The sequence below is a fragment of the Thermobia domestica genome, chromosome 4, assembly GCF_964235325.1.
Source record: "Thermobia domestica chromosome 4, izTheDome1.hap1.1, whole genome shotgun sequence".
In the NCBI taxonomy this organism is placed as follows: domain Eukaryota; kingdom Metazoa; phylum Arthropoda; class Insecta; order Zygentoma; family Lepismatidae; genus Thermobia; species Thermobia domestica.
This window is the reverse complement of record NC_137457.1, coordinates 287,962,853-287,989,858: the sequence shown is the minus strand read 5'-3', so window position 1 is coordinate 287,989,858 and position 27,006 is coordinate 287,962,853. Positions and strand designations below refer to the sequence as shown.

At 36.2% G+C, this 27,006-nt stretch overlaps 1 protein-coding gene across 3 annotated transcripts in view; it reads right to left on the bottom strand.

Moving 5' to 3' along the window:
- The window catches only part of LOC145684145 (WD repeat-containing protein 44), an 86,169-nt gene that overhangs the window by 35,311 nt on the left and 23,852 nt on the right, over positions 1 to 27,006 (bottom strand). For all 3 annotated transcript variants that reach the window (XM_081756088.1, XM_081756087.1, XM_081756089.1), the window contains exons 5-9: positions 22,732 to 23,001; positions 17,143 to 17,279; positions 12,012 to 12,122; positions 9,672 to 9,819; positions 4,266 to 4,487 (exon numbers count right to left, since the gene is read on the bottom strand). In XM_081756088.1, the coding sequence (XP_081612214.1) occupies positions 4,266 to 4,487; positions 9,672 to 9,819; positions 12,012 to 12,122; positions 17,143 to 17,279; positions 22,732 to 23,001 (888 nt within the window). The remainder of the gene's footprint in view (positions 1 to 4,265; positions 4,488 to 9,671; positions 9,820 to 12,011; positions 12,123 to 17,142; positions 17,280 to 22,731; positions 23,002 to 27,006) is intronic.

Below are 27,006 nucleotides of genomic sequence, written 5' to 3'. Positions count from 1 at the left end.
ACAATAGTTGGAAGCAGAGTAGCCAAGTTAGACAGATGATAAATGCAAGAGAATGATGAAAGAGATATTCGGACGAAAAAAGGAAACTCGGAATATGTTATAATATATCATAAATTTTCATAGACTGAAATCAAGTCACGAACCCTAAACATCAGCTACTTTTTTTTGGAGGTAAAGGATTTATAATGTATATTTTACACACTGTAACACGGAACTAAGCAAAAACCAGTCATTTGAGCTAGCTGAGAAGCGGTCCGCTAAGGAAACGAATAAAGGTTTTTAATTCTACAGCAGTATTAATGTGTAACGGGGGGAGGGATGCCTGAAGATGAGACTTATACCAATCGATAATCTTATTCAGCTAAACAAAATAATTTAAGTGAGAGTAAATTCTCATGCGTAGTTTTCGAGAAAAACTACTTGTTTCATGAATTTAAAAATTGATTGTGTACGATAACTACGCCATCTATTAAGATAAAGCTCATACGAAAGTAAACACCAATCAAGCCGATTTTAACTTCGATACACACAACTAACAAACATGCATACGAGGTAGTATCTAAAAGTTTCGAGACTAGTTCTGTAACACGCCGACAGATGGTAGCGCAAGACTGCAAGCACAGGCATAAGGAGCACCGACCTTCGTAATTCGTTAAGTCAGTGTGCCAAGAGACATCGTCCTGTGTACATCGGGACCTGTGCAGCTGTTATTCTGACCACCTGCGTTACACTTCTGTGATTTCATCATGGACAGCATGTAAGAACAACGAGCGAATGTGAAGTTCTGTGAAACTGGGCAAACCCGTCCCAGAGACGCTTGGCATGGTTCGGCAAGTATACGGCGATGCTGCAACGAGTCTTTCGCCGAATTTCTTTCCTCAGACGCCTTAAAACCTGGCAGTAGAACTCGCTATTGACTGTCAGGCCCATTAGGTCGAAAATTCGTGATGCACAATGACGCAAATTTCGAGAAAGATGACAAGATGCACGGTTGTGCTGCGGGCCTGCCTCGTCTTTTCTGGTCGTGAAGATAATGGGCTCTTCCACTGTAAAGACTGTTACTTTGGCTCAGGGTCGTACCCGTACACCCAAGTTTCGTCACTGGTAATAATCCTCAACATGAAGGACGGGTCATCCAGGGCACGCTGACGGAGTTCTTGGCATACCTGGACGCAGTGCTCCTTCTGCCCCTAGAACAGCAGTCTAAGGATGAACTTGGCGGCAACACGCCGTATGTTCAAATCACACGTGAGGATTGTTTGTACTGTTTCGTATGACACACCGACAATGGAAGCAATTTTATGGATTATTATCCGACGATCTTCATGCACAAGTTGACAAATGGTTTCAATATTTTTGGTGCTCGTTGAAGGTTGTCCTTATCTCTCGTCTTTCAGTGATGTTCTTTCGCTCTTGAAGTGCGCGTGCCACTTAAAACCCCTCAAACGACTCATTCTAGCATCGCCTACACTTGCCGAAAAATGTCAAGCGTCTCTGTGGTGGATTTGTCCAGTTTCAGAAATAATTTTTCATGTTCGCTCATTGTTCTATCTTTCTGTCCATGATAGAACCGCAGACGTGGTAACGCATGTGGTCAAAATACCAGCTGCACAGCTCCGATGTACACAGGACGATGTCTCTTGGCAAACGGAGTTATGAAGATCAATACTCCCTTTGCCTGTGCGTGCAGTCTTGCACTGACATCTGTTGGCACGTTACAGAACTAGTCTCAAAACCTTTTGATACCACCTTGTATTACTTGTAAATAACTAGTTTACCAGTTGTGAAAAACGAATATTCACTTTCATTGCAGAGATTTTTAATGGATGCTTGAATTTGATGTGCAAACTCCCAAGATGAATTTTCAAGCTAATAACACAAAAATCGGATTTTCTACATTAAGAAGGACTGTTGAGTGTAAAGTTAAAAATTAATGGTTTCTCGCAACCAATTTATTTTAGGTTCATAGTTCATCTACTAATAGCGTCTGCTATTAGCTGTAGTGTATTTCAGTGAAAGACTATCTGTTTCTATTGCAAGAAGTACAAAGTGGAACTTACTGTGATAAAGTTAACATTCAAATAATTCTATAAGTAAACTACCAGTGAATATATAACTTTCTAACATATTTTATTGTCCTTTACCTACCATTAAAGTTACTGGAGTAAAAAGTTGAAGTCAAAAGATTTGAACTGGAACAGCCGTCGATTTTAAAATTAAACCCATCGACGAAGACAGAAGTTACTATCGAAAATTCTGTTCATTCAATGTTAAGACAAAAATACATTATTCTACAAGGTAAGTTTACAGTTTCAATATTCACTTTGGTATGGTGATTAAAATAAACAGAAAATACGAACTGTGAAAAGTTGCCTCAGATATTCTTATATTTTGAAGCCTGTAAATTATTTTTGCTTTATAGTATTTGTCTTGTATTCACAAAACACGATGAGACAAAATTATATAGTATCGATGCTGGTTAAAATGAAAAACTGTTTTCCTGTTAAACACATTTGAAGTGAATATGATAAATTTGTCAACAATAAGTAATAATTTAAAACAATTGTTCCTTAGGAAAATTTGAAAATACTAAGACTTGATAAAGCCAATTTATAATATTTAGGATATTCCTATTACATAAATCCACCAGTGGTAATTTTTTTTTTTTTTTTTGTACGATTTTCTCAAAAAGGATTCAGACGATTTAGTTCGTATTTAATAAATAAATATTCAATTAATAATTTAACAGTATGGCATAACTGACTTCATTTGAAAACCACTACGAAAGGTAATTTATTCTTGCAAGTGTTTCTTTTTTCTGGGGGGGGGGGGGGAGACGACTTTCTCAAAAATGACTCAGGCGATTTTGTTAGTATTTCATAAATAAATATTTAATTAATAACCGGACAATATGATATAGGTCATCTGTTCCGAGAATAATAACCTACAAAGATTTTTCTTGGGTGAGTTTTCTCCAGACAATTTTCTCAAAAACAACTCAGGTGATTTTGTTTGTATTTTATAAATATTTCATTAATGACCCTAACATATGGCATAAATGATTTATCATGGAAAAATATACGAGGAATAGTTTACTTTTGGAGATGAGGTTTTCTTCGTGCGAGGTTTTCCAATAACGACTTTTTTTTTTTTTTATTTTTCACAAGAAAATGTTACATTAATAACTGCAGCACAACCGGCAACGACGTCAACTTAAACTTTTCGGAGGGAGGCAGCAGTGAGGAAGTCATCTTTTTCGGAATATCTATTTTTTTCTATACCGAAATCAGTATTTTCATGTTACTTGATCTTAAAAAAATGAAATGAAATCTTTGTTTTACGTCCCACAGTTATGCCGGTTAGGCTAAAGGAGATGATGATGATGAGTAATGAATGAAATGGTGGAATGAAGAAAGTGGGAGGAAACGGGAGAACCCCGAGGAAACCCACGCACACGGTTTGCCCACCACAAAGTTCACTTGGCGGGGGCTGGGATCGAACCCGGGACTCCAAGAACCAGAGGTGAACGCTCTACCACTGAGCCACCGTGGCCCCTCATTTACTTGATCTACATTACACAACAACATGTCTGGGCGGGTCAGACAATGTCAGCAGGGAGGCGCGCCTTTGCACTCCCCCCTTTTTTTTTAACGTTTTAGAGCACAACATGATTTAGTTTAAGTAATTGGAGTGAGAAGTAGTCCGTATCTTTTATCATCATTATTGTTACCGTAACTTGCAGCCAATTAATTTTAGTCATCTGGTAATCAAGTTATGCTATCTACAGTAAAATATGCACCACACGAGTCACCTTTATTTATTCTATGCTGTAATACCTTAAGCTATATAATATTCTAGCCATAATCTTAATATAAGCTTTCCATACATGCACTGCTAAGATAAACATAAACATCGTCGTTTATGATTATTTATCTTTCCTTGTAGCAGCAGTCACATTAAAGAACTACAAATTGTTTAATGTAATTAACTCTTACATATAAACAAATAATGTGTATATATAATAGCACCCTCTACCACACATAAATTCGACCTGAATAGCATATTCTAAATACACACTGTAGATGATCTAACTTCCAATATACATCATATACAGATTTTAACTTATACGCTGTTATATAACTAAGCAACTCTGATTTACGAACACACTTCTATCCCGTTCTGTTTTATTCATCGATAACCACACACCTTGAAATGATTTAAATGTTTTACCCCTCCAGAAACATAATATATTTTCCTACATTTACCTTTTCGGCATTATATTTTGTCCTCATATCTTGGAAGTATGTGTAAGCATCGCGAAGCACCCAGACGCGCAACACTCTATCTTGGCCGGCCGTAGCCAAGAGCCTCCCACACGACGAAAACTTCATGCACCAAACAGCACCAACATGTTCTCCACTCAGATCTTGCACGTGCTGCAGGTTATCAAACTCATAAGGACCTTTATGACTTCCAGAAGCTTTTAACTGGTAAGAGAGAAGAAAACAGGAAAAAGGTTATTTCACAACTAGACTTTCATTTAGCAGCTTAAGTTGATTTTTTTTTTTTTTTTTACTTTCATTTATCATATCACCAAATTGTTTCATTATCAGTCACAAACTGAAACGCCAGTTCTTCGCACGGGAAGAATACGTTTATGGAAAATATTTGAAAGGTATATCTGAACCTCGTCATCCCCCTTAGGATGTGTATTTAAAACAAAATAAGATTATAAACAAATCAGTTTCGGTTCACAGTATGAAACTATGGTAGGCTTCCAAAACTATGCAAATTCAATACTCAAACTTCAAGTAATATATCTATAATTAATGGCTGCAATAGAGGAATAAGATCAAAAACAGAACCTGTTCCTCGGACGCTGAATTTATATCAAAAAACGATTACTAGTTGCCCCTTACTGTTTCTGCTTTATGACAGTAAATACTGAAACAAAAAAACGTTAATTTCAACCATTTCCGGCTTGAATAGTGTGTTAAGGAAGAAAGAACTAATTTTCGGACTCTGAATAGATTGCAAAAATCCGCTTTACAGTATGAAAATCAATATTGAAACCAGAAATACTAACAAACTCAACCACTTCCGGTTTCGACAGTATTGTGATATATATATCGGGTGTTCTAAAAATGACGCCCACAGATCATTATTCTACAAGTTAAAATAAAGCAATATATTTATTTATTTATTTGTATACCTTTCGAGTCCTCGTCTGGAGCTACAAATTGCACTATGTGGCAACGTCGCAAATAAAGGATCATAGATTAGATATACCAATTAGCTATATCGATTCTTTCCAGATGGCAGCTGAAGTCGATATTGATATGATATTTGACTTCATATACAAATAGTGTTTTCATACACCTGTAAAAATACTTGGTTTCTTGTTTTATCATTCAAATAGCATCAATAGGACCATCCTTCCTTTGTTCTGTTCTTTTATTATTTATTTACATAAATAAAATGTAACTTTGTGTGTTACATCATCGCGCCAAAATGGCTCATGAAATTTTCATGAAATTTTATGTAAAGACTGATCTCAAACCGGGAAAGAATTGTATCAATTCACTTTAATTAATCATGAGCTAAGTTGCCTCGTGGTTAAGCGGTTCGTGTGCGCACCTTTCGCGTGGGAGACCCAGGTTCGATTCCTAGCTCACGTGATTTCGGATCCTACGTTACACTGTAGGTCCACGTTTCATCTAGCCTCGCTGCTGAAAACGACGCTATATTCAAAATCAAATGAATCATAAGCTGAGATATGGTCACTAAAGTGTCTAAAAACTCCTATAGATATGAGAAGCAAGTGCGTGTAATTACTACATTTTTGCATCAATACATAAATTGGTCTCCTCAGTGTTGATTTTGCGCTTTTTCTATTGTTTCCATTATACTGGTTACTTTTAATTTATTTCCATCTCTTATATATTTTCTAGCTTATTTTGTTGTAATTTTCATTATTTTTGATTTAGTGTATTTTTAATTTTTTTATATTTATTTTCGAATTTTCTCTTTCTTCAATTTTCATTCCTACTTATTTTTAGTTGTTTTCTCGGCGTTGAAATGGAAATTAATCGACTGTGATTGCAGAAGAAAGAAAAAAAAACACACACACACACACACAAGGAACCGTTGCAAAGATCGGTAAAATACAAGGGCAGTATACAGGGTGTTACAAAAGTTTGTTACAATATTTTTGGAAAAAAATCCTCACACCAAAAGAAGAAAAAGAAAGTTCATATGGACCTGTGGTAGGAAGTTCATAGTTTTGTAGTTATAGGGTGCCGAAAATGTGGAAAAATAAATTTTAAAGGCTCATAGTTCCACTACTATAGGACCGTTCATAGTCGGATGAAAACATCACTGAGGAACTAGTGTGAACTATCCAAATATTCATCTTTCAGAACCACGGTTCTTCCACAATCATTTTTAGAGAGGCTGTTTGGAAGTACTTGTTCACTCTCCACCTACCTCTCTAAAAATTGGTGTGCAAGTACTGGAGTATTCTTAAACATGGATATTTGGATAGTTCACATACCAGTTCTTCAGTGATGCCTTGACTCGACTACGATAGGTCCCACAGTACTGCAGCTATGGACTTTTAAAGTTCACTTATTTCACGATTTCGGCACCCTATAGCTCCGAAACTATCCACTTTTGAGCACAGCTCTATATGAACATTTTTTTTTCTTTCTTATGTTGATGTGAGGAATCTTCTCAAAATATTGTGACACCCCAGAAGACACATACTTAGGAGCACGAGTTTTCCGCATTAAGAATTTGAAAATTTCGCGTTTCGTTTCTCATATTTTGCGTTTTGTCGCATTTTCCAAATAAAGTTTCGCATTTTGTAGCTCTCGTGGAAAAACTATTCCATGACATTTTTTATAACTGTTCCTTTTATTTATAGATCACTACAGAAATAAACCATTAATCCCTTCAGTGCGTAATTTTCAAATGCGAACCGCTGTAAAAAGTGTAGTTTTTTTTTTTTCTTTCTTCGAGAACTTTGCATGTTGATTCTAAATCTGTTTCAAAATCACTTACATCAGAATCACTAATTAATAACTCTTCCTCGATGTCAGCATCGTTGAAATATCGTTTTGAAGCCATTACTGTGCTGTCTGCTTTCAAACAAAACAAAGAATGAAAACTGTATTTGACGAAGCACAAACTCTATTTTAATTTCTTTTTTTTTTCCTCTTACTCTTTTAATTAAGCAACAATTGAAACCAGCTGAGCGCAAACTCGCTAAATATTGTCGGGATAACATTACTCAAACTATGGGCGAGTATATTCGCCATACGCAATACAAAATAGCCAAAGCAAAATGAAAGCGTATATATACGCCATCCGCACAGCAGGTGCATTTTGAAGATATGAGTTAACTCGCCACCCACACTGAAGGAGTTAATAACCTAAAAACAAAATACACTGAATATTTCACTTAATATTGTCAATTTCACTTATAGTTTTTTTTAAAAAAAATCAAACTGAAGGAAAATCAATAAGTAAACTTACTATGAGTAGGAAGGTTTTGCTTTCTTCTGAAAACATATAGGCACAAGTTACATTTAAGCATTAAACATTCGCATGTAACATATTTCCACATTTTCCTCCTTCACTGTTGTACATTTATCACTTATCATCAGTCCATACTTGAAAAAACTCTCAGAATTGGCACTGCTTGTTGGAAGCCACACATATGTAACTGTATTTAGAACAAACTTCAAACAATTATCACTTCGGAATTCCCCATTCAGCTGCGATGCTGATAGCTAACGCGCAACAAGTTCTCTATAGCCGTATTCAAATCACCTAAATTTACCGTTCATACCACGTTATACCGTTCCGTGAGCGGAAGACTAGCGTTTTTAAATTAATGAAAACGTATTTTTAAAACTTCGTGTTATATCGCGTATTGTTAGAAAATTCGCGCGAAACTGCCAATTTCGCGTTTTATGGCGCAACGAAAACCATTGAAAATAAATATAGAATATCATAAAACGTCAAGAAACTGAAAATTAATTCTGACGCATTTCGTTTTATCGCGAAAAACTCGTCTCTACATATAGTGCATAAAAACCATTATTTCCTGGAGCGTATTTGAGATTTTTATTTTATTTTTTTAATGAAATCATTAATAAATTATTTTTAATTAATTTATTTCTTTCCTATCCACTAGCTCCTTGGTTTTACAGACCTTCAATTGAACAGATGTTGGAAGCAAGAGAAAATCTGAAGCTGTTTGAAAGTCCTGATTTTAAACTAAAAATATTAAATTTATTACCAGGGCCCGGATCTTGTTGACAAGTCAACTTTTTTCTGTTACGCATAGGACAAGGCAACTTCAAATAAAAACGTTATCTGTCAACTCAAGGTTCTAAAAGTATATTGTTTTAGGGTCAACTTTTGGTCACTTTTTGCCGTTTTGAAGTTTCAGGTCATTTTTTAATATTTTAAGGTAACTTTCAGGTTACTTATGGTCTTTTTAGTCTTTTTCTTCTACATAAGGAAATCTTAAAATGAGCACTGTTCACGGATTTGAAAAATACGAAGTTATCTCTTTTCCTGGTTCCTGATTATTGGGGTGGAAAACTGCATTCCTAAGAAGCTAATGAACACTAAGCTTTAGCTTGTTGACTTGGGGTAGGGGTTGGTCGGTGGCCAAACAGATGGTTTTAGATCATTGAACACAAAGGATGTGATCACGTGAATAACTAACAATGGATTAGAAGACGTACAAAGATTTTAAACGGGGTTTTTATCTGTTATTATCATGTATACAGTCTATACTTGCGAACATCTATTCTTTAAGTGTGCTTCCCAGTTTCAACTCGGGAGTGAATTGACGCTTTCAGTGTGTACAATGCCGTACAATGGACTGATCAATAGACTGCAACTAACTGAAACAAAACTTTTGAGAATGAGTCAGAAAAGGTAATTAAAATCTAATAGATATTCAAAAATGACAATGTTTAACGAAATAAACGTTTAAAAAGAACAACTTTTAGGGTCAATTTTTGTGAATTTTAGGGTCATTTTACAGGAATTTTAGTGTCATTTTATAGGTCACTTTTTAGAAAATTTTAGGTCAACAAGATCCGGGCCCTGTTTATTACATTATAGCATTCTATTGTACGCTATCAGGTTGTATAGTGCATTTGATTAGAAGTACAGTAATGTATTATTCCTCTTTCGTTGATATAACGTAATTGTTGATATTAGCCATTCCACACTTAGTATCGGAACTTACAGACAATTGGCAACATATTTTTCATCTCATGCTTTAGTGACTTAGCTGCATCAGTGATGAATTCAGGGGGTGGCCCGGAGGGAATTCGCCCCAGGTTAATATCTTCTAATCGTGCTCAATGTACCAGTATTTTCGGAGTACTATTTTTCAGCCCCATATATACTAAAAGTTCCCCTCGATGACAGTTCTCTGAAACTATGTGGCATTGAGAAGGAAACAGCTTGTGTCTTTACTAGTTCTGTCGTAAATATTATTAATTATTTAAATAGAGAATATTAAAAAGAATTTATAAATAACAGCACTTATATGAAGAAAAAAATTAAAAAGCATTAATGTTTTACACTTAAAATTGCATTATCGGAGATTTATCAATACGTGCAAACTACATGGTACTACTTACTTTAATATTTTGTTCCCCAGGAGAACCTTCATCGACCAGATCTAAAGCGTCCTCTTTATGTCGGGCATGTGACACTTCTTGTGCAATTGATTTTGCTTTGTCCATAGTCTTTTTCACTGTATGTCCCAAAAACTTCTTAAATTGAGATCTGTAAAATATCAGCATGTTGCAAAAGTTATGAGAAAACAAAACAGACTTCGTGAATCAAACTTATTTGTGTACTTGTTTTATTTACTTATTTTTAGTTTTATTTATTTTATTTTGGGGCGGGGCAGTGCACACTATACGCAATTTTCACAACTCATCCGACCTTCATCAAATTTCAATAGACATAAACCCTGATTTGCTTAGTGAGAATGTGAAACATTTTCCCCGATTTAAGTGCCATCCAAGTTGGAGATTGGTCTATATCGTACGCAATCTATAGATTAGTGCCATAAAAGTTGGAGATTGGTCTATATCGTACGCAATCTATAGATTATCTCCGATCTTGACCAAACTTGGAATGGAGGTAAACCTTGACTTGCTTAGTAAGAATATGAAATATTTTCCCCAAGTCAATCTATAGAGCTAATCTGACAAACCTTGACTTACTTAGTGAGAATGTGATATATTTTTCTCCGAGTTATGGGCCATCTAAATCGCACGCAATCGTACGCAATCTAGAGAATTCACCCGGTCTTGACCAAATTTGGATGCAGGTAAACCTTAACTTGCTTAGCATGCATATGAAATACTTTTATGTAGAGAACTATGATTTCCGAGTTATTGGCTATTAAAGTTGGGGTTTGGACTGCGCAAACAATTTCACTAATTACTAATTAGAACAAGAATTACGGCAAAATACATGGGAAAAAACTTGTCAAACGTTAAGTAATGGAATCTGCATTTATAATGAAGGTTTCCTAAAACCAATTTTTTCCCGCAATCAGGAAAGTCAACACTAGTCTCAGAACTCATTAATTAGTTCAAAGTGTTTATATGACTATTTGAATACACAATGTGGTATTTGTTGAGTTTGAAGTAACTGAAGGGATAAACGCGAAATCTCGTGCTTTCTTGAACGACAAATACATCGATATTAACTCGAATGAAAGAGCATCCATTTGTCATATAGAAAACTGCGGGTGCAACACACGATACGTTTCCTGCACAAAATAGTGCATATTTCGCCTTTTCAATTATTTATTTATTTAATTTTTATTCCTTCGAGGACTTGGTCCTTACTTGAACCAATTACTCTTAGGCAGTGGTATTATTCAGCCGTTTCGCTTTCCAGCTTTTAAAGAGACAATTAAGACATGATACAGTTGTGACACGACACATCTAATTTTCCACAGCATCTCATCAATAGAAATGTAATTCTTGCCGATGTGCAGTTATTTTCTCTAACAAGTGTTTTGTTTTGTCAGAAATGCAAATTTTGCGTTGTGATAACGCAAACCGATACGAAATAGTGCTCCTGATGTTGCTGTGTTTCTGACACACACACACACACACACACACACACATATGCATCATTGCATGTTTCGATGGCCACGAGAAATAACTATTTAGTTGGCAGGCTTGAACGGAAAATTTATTGCTACGAAACTCGCAACGCTGTGCTGCAATTCTACATTTGTTTACGAACAGCGATCTTTCAGAAAGGATTGTGAAGTAGATCTTCGTGTCTACTTTTACTTTTTGTACATTAATTTGAGAAGCTTATTTCTATAATAATAATTATTATTATCATTACCTTCAACAGCAGCAATAACAACAGCATCACCATCATCGTCGTCGTATAGCAGTAACATTAATACTAAGTCAAATTAGTATACTAACCATTGCACGGATTGTTAAATGACTTGAATAAAAACACTGCTCCTAGATATTTCAATTCATTTCCTCCCTCGATTGCGTTGAATTCACGAAGATAACTTCGACTTGTCAGCATGTAATTTATCATTTCTACATTGCCTTCTAGACATTTTTGAAACAAAATTCCTTATCATTCTTCTCTCATCATAAGAGATTTAAAATAGCTCACCTATCTACAAAATTAAGTATTAGTTAAAAAGGAAATGAAATATTTCAGCTTTACGTTCCACGATTATGCTGTGTAGACTAAAGAAGATGGCGATGCGAAATGAATGAAATGGTGGTATAAAGGAAGCGGGACGAAACGGGAGAACAACGAGAAAACCCACGCACACGGTGTTTGTCCACCACAAAGCCCACTTGATGCGAGCTGGGATCGAACAAGGAACCCCCACCACCAAAGGTAAACACTCTATCACTGAACCACTGCAGTCCAAGTTTAAAAAAAAAGAAAACAAAGAAGAAGAAGAAACTTACGTTCTCTTTTTGACAACACTAACGTCGGAGTCTTCAGCTGGAGGAATCGAAGATTTCTTCAAATCAACACTTTCTTCATCAGACTCTTTTTCCTTTTCTAAGCTAGTGTTACTGCAAAGTAATAAAAAAATTCACATTAAACAAAACAGGTAATAAAATGAACACATTAAATAGAACGACTTAAATATAAACGCACACGAACTGCTAGGATCACCTAGTACTTACTCGTTTCTAAAGGCTTCTGAGAACGATAGTAGTAAATGAAATAGTACTAAGGGACAGTGGTGGAATTGAAGAGTAAGACGCAGGAAGCCACTATACCTGATTACAAGCAAGGGAATGAAGATTATATGAAGCTAGGAACGAAAACATGATTAAGATATCCATTTCCACTAGTACCAACTGGTTATCAAAATGTATTCTCAGACTTCGTTTACATCTCTCAGAATCACACAATACCACAGATTTTTCCTAGTATGGTAATCTACGATTTAACATACCTCGAAACAACGGACACAGGGTTTCCACTTTTTTCTTCTTCTTCTTTTTTTCACGTCCAAAACTTTTCAATTTCACGGTCGGAAAGTTTATAAATATAGCTTTTACTGACCGCACAACGGCAGTAAAAATCGCCTAGTGTGGGACCAAATAGTGACGGGACCCAAGGCGCAGCGCGGTGCTCGTGACGTTGCAGAATAATTAAACCTGCCTTCGTCCAACCTTATGATAGCAACTGTACATACAAGAAACAGAAAAACATTTAAAAAATTAGAATTTCTTTCAACTTTTACATTTTTCTGCTACGATTTTTCTGTTAATTTGGAAATTTCCTAGATCGACCAGATTTTTGAAAGACGCAGTGACGGATGCGGTTGTAATTTGGCAGTGGTTCATGTACAGAACAATGTCATCACCACTGTTGTTTATGTTTGTGAGCTTATTGTTCTAAAGAAACAAACTCTTACGGATATTCGCAAGAATGAAGAAAATTTTCAACAGGTTTCGCTTAATTATAGCGTCGACAACTTAAAGAGTGGTGCAACAGTAAGGGATCATAGAAAACATTGCATATGGAGAGAGATCTTCTGACCCGGAAGTGTTGGCTTATTATGAACATTTCAGACAGTTTAGATCTTTGATTATTAAAAAATAACATTCAACGGGAAAGTAACTGACCTAGAGGCATTTTTTTCAACCTTCTAATACAAAGTTCTTAGAATTGTTTTCTTTCTTTTGTTACTATTATGGTTTTTACATAAAATATTCTATATTGTACAGCACAATTTCAAGTCTAATATCTAAATTTAACTATTGCTCATAATACAAGTCGGACTCTCAATTAGTTTGATGAACCGAGGGTTCACTGTATAGATGAAACGCCATTTCTTCAATACCCCATTATAAAACGTCCTTTAACAGAATAAAGGGTACACAGCAATCATACTGATCTACATAAAGTACAAAGAGAAAGTTTGTACATTTTTTGCTGTGGTGGTAATGTTATTTTGTTGATTTTTCTTGTACAAAAATAATATAACCTCTTCGGTTCTATTGTTATTCAAAGAACAAAATGTTAACATCTTTTTAGGTGTCACCTAATTTTCACTTTCTATTTTCACTACCGTTAGGCCAAAAGCTCACCACCCCTTTCTGATTAACGATTTCTTTAAACAGCCACATGTTATTTGAACACTTTTATTCTGATAACAGCACATCCCAAAGCTTATAAGAAAATAAGAAAAAATCAGCACATACTATTGCAGGTACTATAATACATAACATGTTCCATACATACATACATACACCCTCCATTCCAAAAGAAACCGAACGTTTTAAAAAAACAAAAAAGCAATGTACATTTTGGAACAAATCATTTTTATTAATCAATGTATTCCCCTAATCATTTTTATTAATCAATGTATTAACCCAAAACTCAATTGCAGCTCGTTGTTTGAAACTCATTTTCCGACCGATGTACACAATACACTGACAGTTGAAAAGCAATAACTTTGTTGCCGTGCATCCAAATGTCATGACATTTATACCAGTTGTCAATGAGGGACTACGCCATCTACCGGTAAAATATTACAACAGATGGCACTAGTGGTACTATTTGTTTTCAAAAGTTCGGTTTCTTTTGGAATGGAGGGTGTACATACATACATATATATATATATATATATATATATATATATATATGAGCCCACGGACCACTGAGCATTATTCTACAAGTCAAAATAAAACGATATATATTTGAATCACTTATTAGTGTAGCAATCAATTCAATTGCTTGTTGTATTTGTGTAGTAATGCTGATGGTTCCAAGTTAATCTGCGACGTTGCCACATTGTAAAATTTTGATTCCTCATAGCGGCTGAAGGAGGCCCCGGAGGGCAAACCATCATATATACAGAAGCGTGTCCATAAAGTAAGGTTACAACTGCTGTAGATCGACGTAATACTTTCGTGCGTAAGTTGGCTATACTGGCTTTCACTGTCAGCCTTTCCCTTCTCTCGTGCGAGTATTCTTAATTCCAACGTAGAGTCTAGTGCGAGTAACACGTGTTTTTAATGGCTGTGTCCATTCAGAATCACGTCGAATATGAACAGCGCTCCGACTGAAGTTTTCCCCGAGCACAAGGTCAGCGCCTAGCGGATGTTCACAATGCGCTTATTTCCGTCTATGGAAAAGCCTGAAGGAACATCTTGCTGGACAACACTTCCATGACGATGCATAGATCAAGAACGAAGTTGAAATGTGGTTCTAGCAGCAGGTAGCTAGAGTTATATGACTGTGGGATACAGAAACTACTACCCCGACTTCACAACTATTTGAACAATGGCGGCAATAGGTCAAAAAATAACTGCTGTATCACTAAATATGTTGTAGTAGACATTTTTTCAAATACACATTTTTTTTCGTTTTGTTTTGTTTTGAATAAATACTAGTCGCTCTAACCTTACTTTCCGTACTCACCTCACACGGAGGTTTTTTTTTTTCTTCGTCTTCTCATAATAAAAACAGAAATATCAGATAACGGTCCGATCGCTTAATCAGTAATAAGACTTTGTCCATAGCAGTCTCGTGAATTCCTGTTGTTTCCTGCACTTCCGGAAAATATGTTACAGGATTTAGGATTTAGATTTCTGGGCTTGCGACATCTAAGGCCATTTAGCCCGTCACATTTGAAGGATGACGTCCCTCGGCGAGCACACTACCCAAGGAAAGGGAAAAAAGGAAGGAAGCGGCCTAGGACCTATAAGATAGGTACCACCCCGGCATTTGCTTGATGTGAATGAGTAAAACCCAGGAAAACCTCATTTAGAGTGGCTGCCCTGAAAAATGGTTTCACACTTTTTCGACCGAGTGCCCTCACCAGGGTGAAGTATGTTACAAAGATTTTTTTTTTTTTTTTTTTTTTTAATACTGTTACTCTAGTCTGAAAACGTTTTTAGGATGCTCAGTTTAGGGGTCACTCAGTTGAAAAAATGAACCAAGAAGTGAAAATCAGAAGATAGAATATCAGACTCCTTATAGGGAAAAAAGAAAGGTAAAAAGACGGAAATTGGATTAGATATTAAAGAAAAAATACATAAATAAAAAGATAACACCGTAGACAAGGACTGGATAAGGAAGTCTTATGTGATGAGTTATGTGAGGACAGGAAAATTTTAATTTATTGATTTTGGTGTAAGTTGAGCTGTTTAGACATTAGACCTTACATGCATGGTTTAGTGAAAATAATCCATTTATGTCATTTAATCTTTACAAGTGGCGCTAGTTATCAGTCAAGTGCAAGATGAAGAAGACAGAAGCTCGTAACGTGATTAAGGTTCTGCATTTGAAGGGTTACAGCAACCGTCAAATTCATTGAAGCTTGTGTATGACGATGATTTTCCATCTAATGACACTGTCGTGAAGTGGAAGAGGAATCTCCAAATAGGTCATATGCCCTTTCCAGATAAGCCAAGACTTCGACATCCATCAGTTACGGATGACAACGCAAGTGAGGAAAATCGACGAGCAACGAGTATCCAACGAATAACCATCTTTAACATCATGCAGCAAAGTGTACTCGGTTATGGTAATGCGTGGAAAATAATTTATGGAGAATTGCACATGCATAAGGTGTCAGTCCGTCAGTTTTGATTTGAGTTTAGTGTCCCTATCAGCAGCACGGCTATATGGGGACGTGGACCTACAGAGTAACGTGGGGTTCAAACCACATGAGCTCCTTCCGGGAATCGAACCCGGAACTCCTATGCCAAAATCGTGTACGCTAACCGTTTAGCCATGAGGGAGTTCTGTCAAACCGTGTTAGCTATACATTTACAGACACTTCTTCACAGATAAACACGGCGTGACGTGTCGAGTCACATATTGATTCTTTTGGAACACAACTTGTTGAATCTTTTTTTTTTTTTTTTTTAGTGTGTGTGTGTGTGTGTGTCTGATAACTACAAAAGAATGTGAATATATCTATATGATCCTGAGACAAAAGACATATGCAACGAGCGGAAGTTCTCCTACTCACTTCATCCCGGAAGGGTAAAGGTGCAGAGCTCTGCCGGTAAGGTCATACTCTAGGTTGTTTTGAGATTCTCGTGGGGGAGATCTGCAAACTGCCGTCAGAAGGGCGGTACTATCAATGGCATTTACTATTGCTCGTTTCTCAGACACTGATGAGGTGCTGTTAAGCAAGAACTTCGCGCTATGCTCACCAAAAGAGTCGTCTCCTTGCGGACAATGCATACACTCATGCATCCCACGCAACGTCAGAGGAAGCTGCTAGATGTAGCTTTGAAATATTGCCTCATCCGCACTATTCTTCTGACCTGCAACCAAGCGTCTTCTTCCTATTATCACACATGAAAATTCTGTGTTCGCCTTGACAACACAGATTACGTCATAATGGAAGTGCAACAATGGTTTTTCCATGCAATCTACAGAGTACTACAATGACGGCATTCGACAGGTCAGAAAAAAAATGTAACTCATAAAGCTATGCAGAGAAGTTTTAAGAAAGGACACAGAAGTCAAAACTCTGTCCCTATTGTTTATGGTGATAATTAAAACTTTCGATACTCCTTTGTATACACAAACCAGAAAATTTATGTAATTGTAGCATACCTTACATATTCTGACGTCAGTCTCATAATGTGAAGAGAAAGTGGATTTATACACTGAGGAAGTTTATCTTCGGCTACACTTAAAGGAACTCTTTCTCCAGTATCCAAATTGAGAACTGTCACTTGCTCAAGAATTTCCTACATTAAAAAAAGAAGAAAAAGAACACTAATTTTCAGAAGCCATTTATGGGTCACTAATGAAATAAAATGTTATATTTTTGATGTTTTATTACATCAAATGCCAGTAGGTATAAAGTAGCACAGAAAAGCTTATCGCTGGACTAGCAGCGACTCGAATCTTAATCTTTAATTAGCTGGAAAGATGCCCTACTAATAAAGCTACCTCTGGTACTACAAAAACAGAAAATTGGCAAATGTTTGTTACTTCAACGTTTTCCTTTCCTTGCTGTTACTAAGGGCAAAAATGTCAAAAACCAGAAATTGGGCAAATTTTTGTTACCCCAAACATTCTTCTTTACCTGCTTTTATTAAGTGGGAACAGCGCCAAAAAACAGAAAATTGGCAGTATCACTGGTGCTTGCCAGATAATAGAATTGATAAAAAAAAAATCTGCCAGAAAGTAGTGGAAGATCAAGGTTCGAATTTTCGTCAAACTATCAACAACCTTTCCTGAATTACCTTTCCTGTTTTTTGATTCTGACAAAGAAGAAAAGTTTTTAAAATAATATTAGCCGTCATCAAACAAAGAGCTAAAAAGCAGAAAACTTAAGAAAGCACTAAAAAGTAGAAAATAAAATAAAAGCTTTAAAAAGTGAAAAATAATATAAAACCTCTAAAAGAAATTGAAAATAAAAGATCTAAAAAGTATAAAACAATATAAAAGGTTTAAAAGAGGAAAATAATTTTAAAACGCGCAATGATAAATTACTGCGTAATGTAAAATTATAGTTTCAATGGTAATTATAATAGTCATTAATTTGGGTTGGCACAGATTTTTTTTATTTATTTAAAAAGGAAGTTTTACAACTATTTTTTGCTTTTAGTGTATTTTTATTTTTTCTGCTTTTTAGCACTTTTTAAAATTATTTTCTACTTTTAGAACATTTTTTTTTATTATTTTCTGCTTTTCAGCGTTTATTTTTAAGGTAATATTTAAAAAAGTTTTTATTTTCTATCTTTTAATAAATTTTTAAAGCCAGATCCATACAGCACAACAGAGAACGCTTAACTCTTTGCGTTCCAGTGACATCCATGTAGATGTCATAAATTACTCCGTTGCAGAATACCAGTGATACTCATGGGGATATTATGAAAACGTAACCTTCATTAAGCGTCGTATTAATACTGGAGATGATGAAATATTTTAGTGGATGCAAGGTAGAGTTAATTCTACTATTTCTTTTAGGTGGCAGCATCTTATTGGCAGAAAAGAAAAAAAAATGTTTTGTCTATGTAGATGGCACATCTAAGAGAGCCATGTGTTTGTCTTGACAATAAACAATTGCAACACATGTGCTGAATTACGAAACACATGGATTTGTTTTGACGATAAACAATTGGCAACTTCGATATCGTATTTTGAGATCGGAAAAAAGAAAAAAACTTTATCTTTGATCTCCGATCGATGTTGCCAACCTGAAGTAATGTAAAATCTCTTCAGAACATCAAAAACTCCCTTTTTCAGTCCGAATGTTCCACAATGTAAATATTTTTTTTATCAGTAATGTGAATGCTACCCTCACGCTTGCACAATAACTATGCCGTATATATCGGTCTAGGCAGCCTTTTAAAAGTAAATGACAACCTGCTACTACTGCACGGTCACAGGGAAATGGCACCTGGAACGCAAGGGGTTAATAGAAATGAAGGCATGATTATATATTTAATTCTAATAAATTACTATTAGATGATAAATGATGTGCATTTAATATTTAAAAGACAAAAAGACTTTTTTTAAACATGAATTGTTTCAAGGCTTTTATCATTTTTTTCAAATGTGACGACTTTGGCTATGGTGCCACATGTGTGACATGTTGATGGAAATTTCCCATACTTCAAATATAATGACTTTCAAAATGAAGATCACTGTAAGTTCTTTTAAACTATCAAGTTACGTAGGTCAAAATTTCTTTTAAAAAACAGTTACAAGGTTGAAAGTATTTCACGTATGTTCTGAAAATACATTCGCATTATGGTGATAATTATACAATATCGAAATTTTACTAAGTTTACTTGTCTCAGACAAAGAAGTGAGTGTAAACTATGTTAAATATTTTATGATTTTTTTTTTTTTTTTGGTGAGAATTGATGCACTGACACACACACACTATTCCAAGGAAGAAAAAAAAAAAGATATTGAAGTTGAATAACAAATGAAACACTACTGGCGCAGCAATCAGTTTTTATGAAGCAATCTTGGGTTTCTGAATCTAAAATAGGATTCCGATTTTATGGCCCATTGTAAAATAGAATTGAATAAAATGCATAAAATTTGTAGTAATTCTGTATACTAAAAACAAACATTTTTCTTTTAACTCATAATTATGCCACCCCATCTCCTATTCGAATTCCCTTTGTAAAACTTGATGATAAAAGATATTGTATTCGAGGTATGTGACTTCACAGAAGAGAAAAATTCTCATCAACATGTCACACCTTCAGCAGTGTAGTCAACGATGCCACATTGAAAAAGGAAAGCTTTGGAACAGTTTGTGTTATATATATATATACAATAACACACTGAGCAAGGCTATGTGATAATATGTAAAAAAAAAAAAAAAAAAAAAAAAAAAAAGTATCACGTAACAGTTTCAACACAATAACTGTGTCTTCATCAGACTTCCCAGAAGGAGTTGAGTTGAGTTGATTTTAGTTTAGCGTCCCGTTCAGCAGCGAGGCTATATGAGACGTGGACCTACTGATTAACGTGGAATCCGAACCACATGAGCTCCCGCCGGGAATCGAACCCGGGTCTCCCACGTCAAACTTCCCAGAAGGAGTGGAAGTCTGATAAAGACACAGTTATTGTGTTGAAACTGTTCCGTGATACTGTTTTTTACACATTATCACATAGCCTTGCTCAGTGTGTTATTGTGTATTAGTACAAAATGGAAACAAGGCCTGATAGAATATATATATATATATATATATATATATATATATATATATGCAAAAATAAAAAGTAAGCAGTCTTGTTTTTCAAATGTAATTTAAAAAAGCAGTAGTGTCATAATATACACCAGATGAAGGAGTATGGTTTGTCACAGTGTAACATTAAAGTTGAAGTTTGAACTTTTAACGGTTCAGCAATGAATTTTACCTCACCATGCATTCCCTCATTCAAAAACTTTAGTGTGGCCATTATAATCCAGTTTATATTATCTTTAAAGATTTGCTAATGGTGAGACATTTTCTTAATACTGAAACTAGAAGTGATAGTAGATTTCTAACACTTCTAGTTTTAGTAGAGAGATTAGAATTGAAATGAAACGTATTCTTGGGACGCCTAATCGACTGCAGGAAACCGCTTTTCGTTACCTATTACGATTTTGCTCTACAGTAATCAACGACAAAGATTAGCGATATTACAGCCTTAAGTATATTCTATAAAACGTTTATTTCAACCAAAATAGAGTACTGTTCCACCATTTGGAGTATGGCTAGCGTATCAAATCTCTCTCGCATTGACTCAGTTCTAAATTTCTTTCTTGCCATTGTCAGGAAAAGAATACCTTCTGTACGCTGTTTAAGTCAACCTGAATTGTTGACTGTTCTTGGCATCCGTACATGTTCATCTCGTCGCATGCTACTTGATATTGTTTCTTTATAGAATTCTAAATGGGAAACTTAGAACTGAAGAACTAATCTCTAAATTTAATATTCGGGTACCTGCAAGAAAAACTAGGAATAGTGAACTACTTCATTGCAACAAGCCTCGATTATCAATTATTCAGCGTTCTTTGTTCCATAGACTGGCTTCTGAATTTAACTCCATTGCTTCTGACATGGATATTTTTAAATCTGAGAATGTATTCCGACGGGAAATTATTGCTACACTTATAAAACCTTAGTTTTATTTCAATTTGTTATTGCTACTCTCATGGACCTTTATGTAGCTTTTTGTTTACACTTGTTATTGTTAATTTTATATTCTATGTTATATAGTTTCAGTGTAAAATGGCTGCCTTGCTGTATCTGGAACTTCGGCAAATAAATAAATAAATAAACTGGAAATGCTTGATTTCTACTACTTCCGGTGGGTGAAAAAAAAAACTCTGAGTTTAACATCCGACGATTATGCCCTTTAGGTTAAGGAAGACGATGATTAAAGCAAATGAATGATGATAGAAAACATGGTGGAATGAAAAAGTGGGAGGAAACGGGAGTATCTTGAGAAAACCCACGAGCACGATGCTGTCCACTACAAGCTTACTTGATCGGGGATCGAACCAGGGACTCCACGCACCAAAGGTAGAGCGCTCTACCACTGAGTCACCGTGCCTTTCACTTCCGGTAGATGAATCACGTCCATCAAGGAATTCGCTTCCTACCTTCTGACCCTCTATATCCTGACTAAAATTGACGAGCTTTCAGTTTAAAGTCCTACACTTATGCTTTTTAGGCTAAGGGAGGCGGATGATTAAGGCAAGTGAATGATGATGGAAGAATTGGTGGAATTAAATGTGGGAGGAAACACGAGTTGAGTTGAGTTGATTTTGGGTTTAACGTCCCGTTCAGCAGCGAGGCTATATGAGACGTGGACCTACTGACTAACGTGGAATCCGAACCACATGAGCTCCCGCCGGGAATCGAACCCGGGTCTCCCACGCCAAAGTCGCGTACGCTAACCGCTTAGCCACGAAGGAGCTCAGGGTGGAAACACGAACATCCACCAGAAGCTTACTTGGTCGGAGATCGAACCAGGGATCCCACACAAACGAAGTAAGTGCTCTACCACTGAGTCACCGTGCCCCCCTAAAATTGATGACCCATTAGTAGTTCTTGAGATTCTATCTCCCGAATGGACACACGAACTGACTGAGTAAATATTAGGGATGGGCAAAACCGATTTTTATAAAAACCGAAAACCGGTTTCTATAAAAACCGAAACACGAAAAACCGACATTTCGGTTTTCTCCAAAACCGGTTCGGTTTTCACCGAAACCGGTTTCGGTTTTCTCCAAAAACCGGTTCGTTTTTTTTACCGAAACCGGTTTCGGATTTCTCCAAAACCGGTTCGGTTTTCACCGAAACTGGTTTCGGTGAATACTTCTCGAAAACACATAAAACTATTTCTGTAGAAATGGATTCGGTTTCCGGAGAACAACGAAACACCATTCTGCTCAGAAATAGAACAAATTTTGGGGGGAAAAAACCGGAATCGGTTTTGAAGAAAACTGAAACCGGATCAGGTGAAAAACCGATAACCGGTTTTGAAGAAAACCGAAACAGGTTTTTCTATAAACCGAAAACCGAAAAACCGGTTTTTGTGCCCACCATAGTAAATATATAAAGGCAATCCGAATTCCTTAATTAGCATTTTCATTGTTATCTACTAGATGTTGTTTCTAGTTAATATAGTTATTACAATTAAAGGAAATAATTCAACCCAGGAACCAGCATTACTTACCAGATCTGTCAGCTGTTTGCCTGAATCAGTACGAGTTCTGACCATCATATTGAGCTGTGTGATAACAGTATCATCCTCATTGCCAGTGGAGTTTCTTCGCTCCTTCGTCGCCCTTGGGCTGATTTTGGCCACAGAGCTGGTTGTGCTACAGATTGAGCCTCGTGGACTTCCTGACGTTTGACTAGACTTCTCACTATCTGCCTTTTTCATTCGCTCCACCCGTTCCAGTTCTTCTGTAGAAGGACCCTCTGCTTTAGCCTGGTCTTCATCCTAAATTGAAGATTAACACAATGCATTTATAGTACATTATTAAGAGAAAATATGTTTAACTTCTCCAACCTGGACCGAATTTACCTATACTGATGGTCATTAAGATAGTAGGAACACCTGAAAAAAGTGCAACTTACCAGATTAATATGGCGTTGAACCATCTTTCGCCCTCAGAACAACTCTGATGTGAAGTACAATGGTAGCAAGTGGACGTCATGAATGGTAGCAAGTGGAATATTACACAATTCTGCGTGCAGTGCATCAAGAAAATTTATTGTGTTCTCTACTACCTTGAAGTTAATATTAAAATTAAAAAGATGTGAAAGCAAACTTAGCGGAAAGACTTAAATGAATATATTTGTTTTGTGTCAGCTTTCCAGGACTAAATTTAAAGGACGAAAATTTCTATTCATGAAAAAGAGAAAAAAGAAAAAGAGAGAAAGAAAGAAAAAAAATGAAAAAACAAAGAATGAATGAAAAGACAGAAAAGAAAGAAAGGAAAGAAAAAGAAATAAAGAAAAAAGAAACGAAAGAAGAGAAAATAAAAAGAGAAAGAAAAGAAAGGAAGATTGAATCTTTCGATGCAACTTAGGCCTTTGGTGGGTACGATTTCTGCTGAGAGTACATGGGTCGTGAGAGAAGATAGGGCAAATCTACGCCAGATCGTGTCTTCAAAGACCACAGATGTTGAATTACATTTAGATCCGGGGATTGGGAGGGACAGCGGAGAGGTTCAACTTACCATGATGATGGAACAGTTTCAGCTGTATGAATGGGCACATTATACGACGTTCTGAAATATGGCGTCAATGTCCGGAAAGAATACAAGATGAACATAATCCCCTAAAATGGCAACGTATCAGGAGCAGTGACGCGACCGGTAAAAGTCAGCGCAGGACTCTACTGAAAACCAGGATACTGCAGCCCACATCATCAGAGAGATGCTGTGATGTTTCACAGTTGGGTCGAGACACTGCAGATCGTATGCTTCTTTGGATGTCCACAACACAAACACAGCCCGTGGTTTGAAATGAGGTAAATGATGATTCACCTAACCATATCAAACGTTCCGCTCATCAACGGTCTATGCTGCATGTTCGTGGCATCATTGGCATCGCACTACAACGTAATGGTCCGTTATCAACGGTTTCGCCCGTGCAACCCAACCCCGCATGGCATGTCATGGCGGGGTATGGTTGTCGACACAGGCGGTGGGAAGTGCTACCTTGAGTTCCTTTATCACTTGCACCACAGTCGCACGACAGTTCTTAGTAAAAATCCGTTTTAATGCTCGGCAGGACCTGTCACTGAGGGTCATATTTCTAGCTATTCCAAAATTTGTTTTGTAGAATATAGATCCTACTTTGCACATAATCCACAAAATGAACTTCACGTTTATTGTTTCGTTAATAACAAGGAGTCTTATGCTCTTAACTGCTCATACAATTAATACTAAATTCATTATTAACTCAAAGAGAGAGACTGCGTAAAACGTAATGGACTTAGCTACAAATAAACAATAGAATATTTAACAAAAAAAAAAAAAAAAATCCCAAAGAAAGCGGTCATATTAAGGTATATATAACTGCAACTTTCTACCTCTTAATATTTCTACTCCATAGCATAACGATGATGATGGAAATGAAAAAAAAAAAAAAAAAAAAAAAAAAAAACAGTCGATGAAATTTTCAGTTTTACGTTCCGTGATTATCCATTTAGGTTAAAGAGACCGGCGATTAATGGGAGTTAATGAATGTGGAATAATTAATGGAATGTGAAAAGAAACAGGAAAATCCCAAGAAAACAAATCGACATGATCTTATCCGCCACAAATTTACACGGATTAGAATTAAACCAATGATCTTTTATACCAGAAAAGCTCTACCACTGAGCAACCGTGACTCTCACATAATGATGATGATCATATTATGCAAAGTGAAGCAAAAATAAGATCACAGATCTTTAGAGTAATATTCAAATTACATCTTCATCTAACTACAACTTGGTTGAATGAATATGTCCATTTGACTGCTCTTATCTTTCTGACATACCACGACTTTCACCTATTAGCTAAATGAGACGGATGATTAACTAAATGACTATAAAAGGACTGGCGAAATGACAACGTGGTAGGAAATGGGAGAACCTCGAGAAAAAACGCTGACACACAGCCACAAGAGAATCCACCACAAATTTATATTGCCTAGAATCGGACCACGGATTCTTGGCGCTGAGTCAATGCATCAACAGACAATGCTGGTGCAATAATGAAGGTGGGATCCTTAAGAGTGATATTCAAATGACAGCTTTATTATGGCTGCCACCTACTTGAATGTATGCTCCCCTTGGAGGCTCTCAGTTTTGTAAGAATGAATTAAATGATGCCCTCTGTGATCCTTCTAGTTAGATGGTCCATACTTTGAATATTTTTCAGAGTATTTAAGTGCCTCCAAAAGTAAAAATAAATAGCTGTAAGATCCGGCAATTCCACCAGACTTGGACGACCCATTCATCTTATGATCCAGTCACACACGTATAAACTAATGGAACGCGGCACCATGAAAGCAATAATAGAAAAAATGAAATGAAATCTTTAAGTTGTATGTCCCACGGTTATGCCGGCTATGCTAAAGAAGACAGTGATGATGAGAAATGGATGAAATGGTGGAAAGAAAGCGGGAGGAAACGGGGGAATCCCGCGAGAACCCACGCACACGGTGTTTGTCCACCACAAAGCTCACTTGGTGCGAACTCGGATTGAGCCAAGGACCCCATGCACCAGAGGTGAACGCTCTTCCACTGAGCCACCGCCGCCCCATAGTGATAGACAAGTACACTATATAACCTCATTTTTGCATCACCGTGTATAAACTGAACAATAAAATTTTATTTTACTTTCTCGTAACTAATCCTCGCTACGCTGTCTCTCACTGGTTTGTGGAACACCGCAGCGAATAAACTATCTTGAAATTAAATAGCAGGTTCGTTTATAAACGTAGACGTTCCACGAATAGTCGTGCCATTTAGCTTTCAAACATTAATTTATCCTGTAAATCATTCAACATCAATTGTTTTCCATATGTAGATGATGATTATACATTACTATTTCAGTACAAGAAGAATTCAAGTAGGCAGTATTCTATGACAATATAGCAAGAGTATGTCGTGTATCCACGCATATAAAACCTTCGATGTATTCACGTATACAAAATCTGATTCAGTAAAGTCAAGAATGAACATTTTGGGATAAGCAAAATTACTTCATTATGTATAAAATCTCATATTACTTACAATGACGGGTCTCTTTAAAATATTTCGATCTCGGTGAAATTCGGAAAGTTACGGAGCATAAAAAACATCTAAAGACGCCCGAAATACGAGTGCTGCTGGAAAAGTTTCTGCAAACTAATTCTAGCAGTGGTGCTAGTGTTTCACCATTATAAAATTCGGAATAATAGGCCTTTCTATTTTTAACTTATCTATGATCGTTTGTCTACGCCTTGTTTGTTAGTTTTAACAGAGGTTTGAAGGAACAGTTTTATGAAAGAAATGGACATTTCTCTTGAACACTTTAAGACAATGAACTTGAACACCGAAACAACGCATCAAGCGACTTCACTTGGTTTTTGGAGCTGAAGCACCATCCAATAGAACTGTGTACAATTCGTTTACCGAATTCCAGCGTGGTCGCACATTTCTCAGTGATGAATTTTGTGAAGGTCGTCCATCCAAATCTGTTGTTGTCAGTAGTATTGATACTGTGCGTGAAATCATTGCGAGAGATCGGCATGTTACATTACCGTGAGATTCAGGCATCCTTGAACATTGATATGAAAGAAATGCATGTGATTTTGAAGAATTGAATGTACAAGAACCTTCAATCCGCTGGATCCCACACACCTTTACCGAAGCTCAGAAAAAGACTCGTGTCATTTGGCACAAAGAAATGCTTAATAATAATAATAATAATAATAATAATAATAATAATAATAAAAATAAAAATTC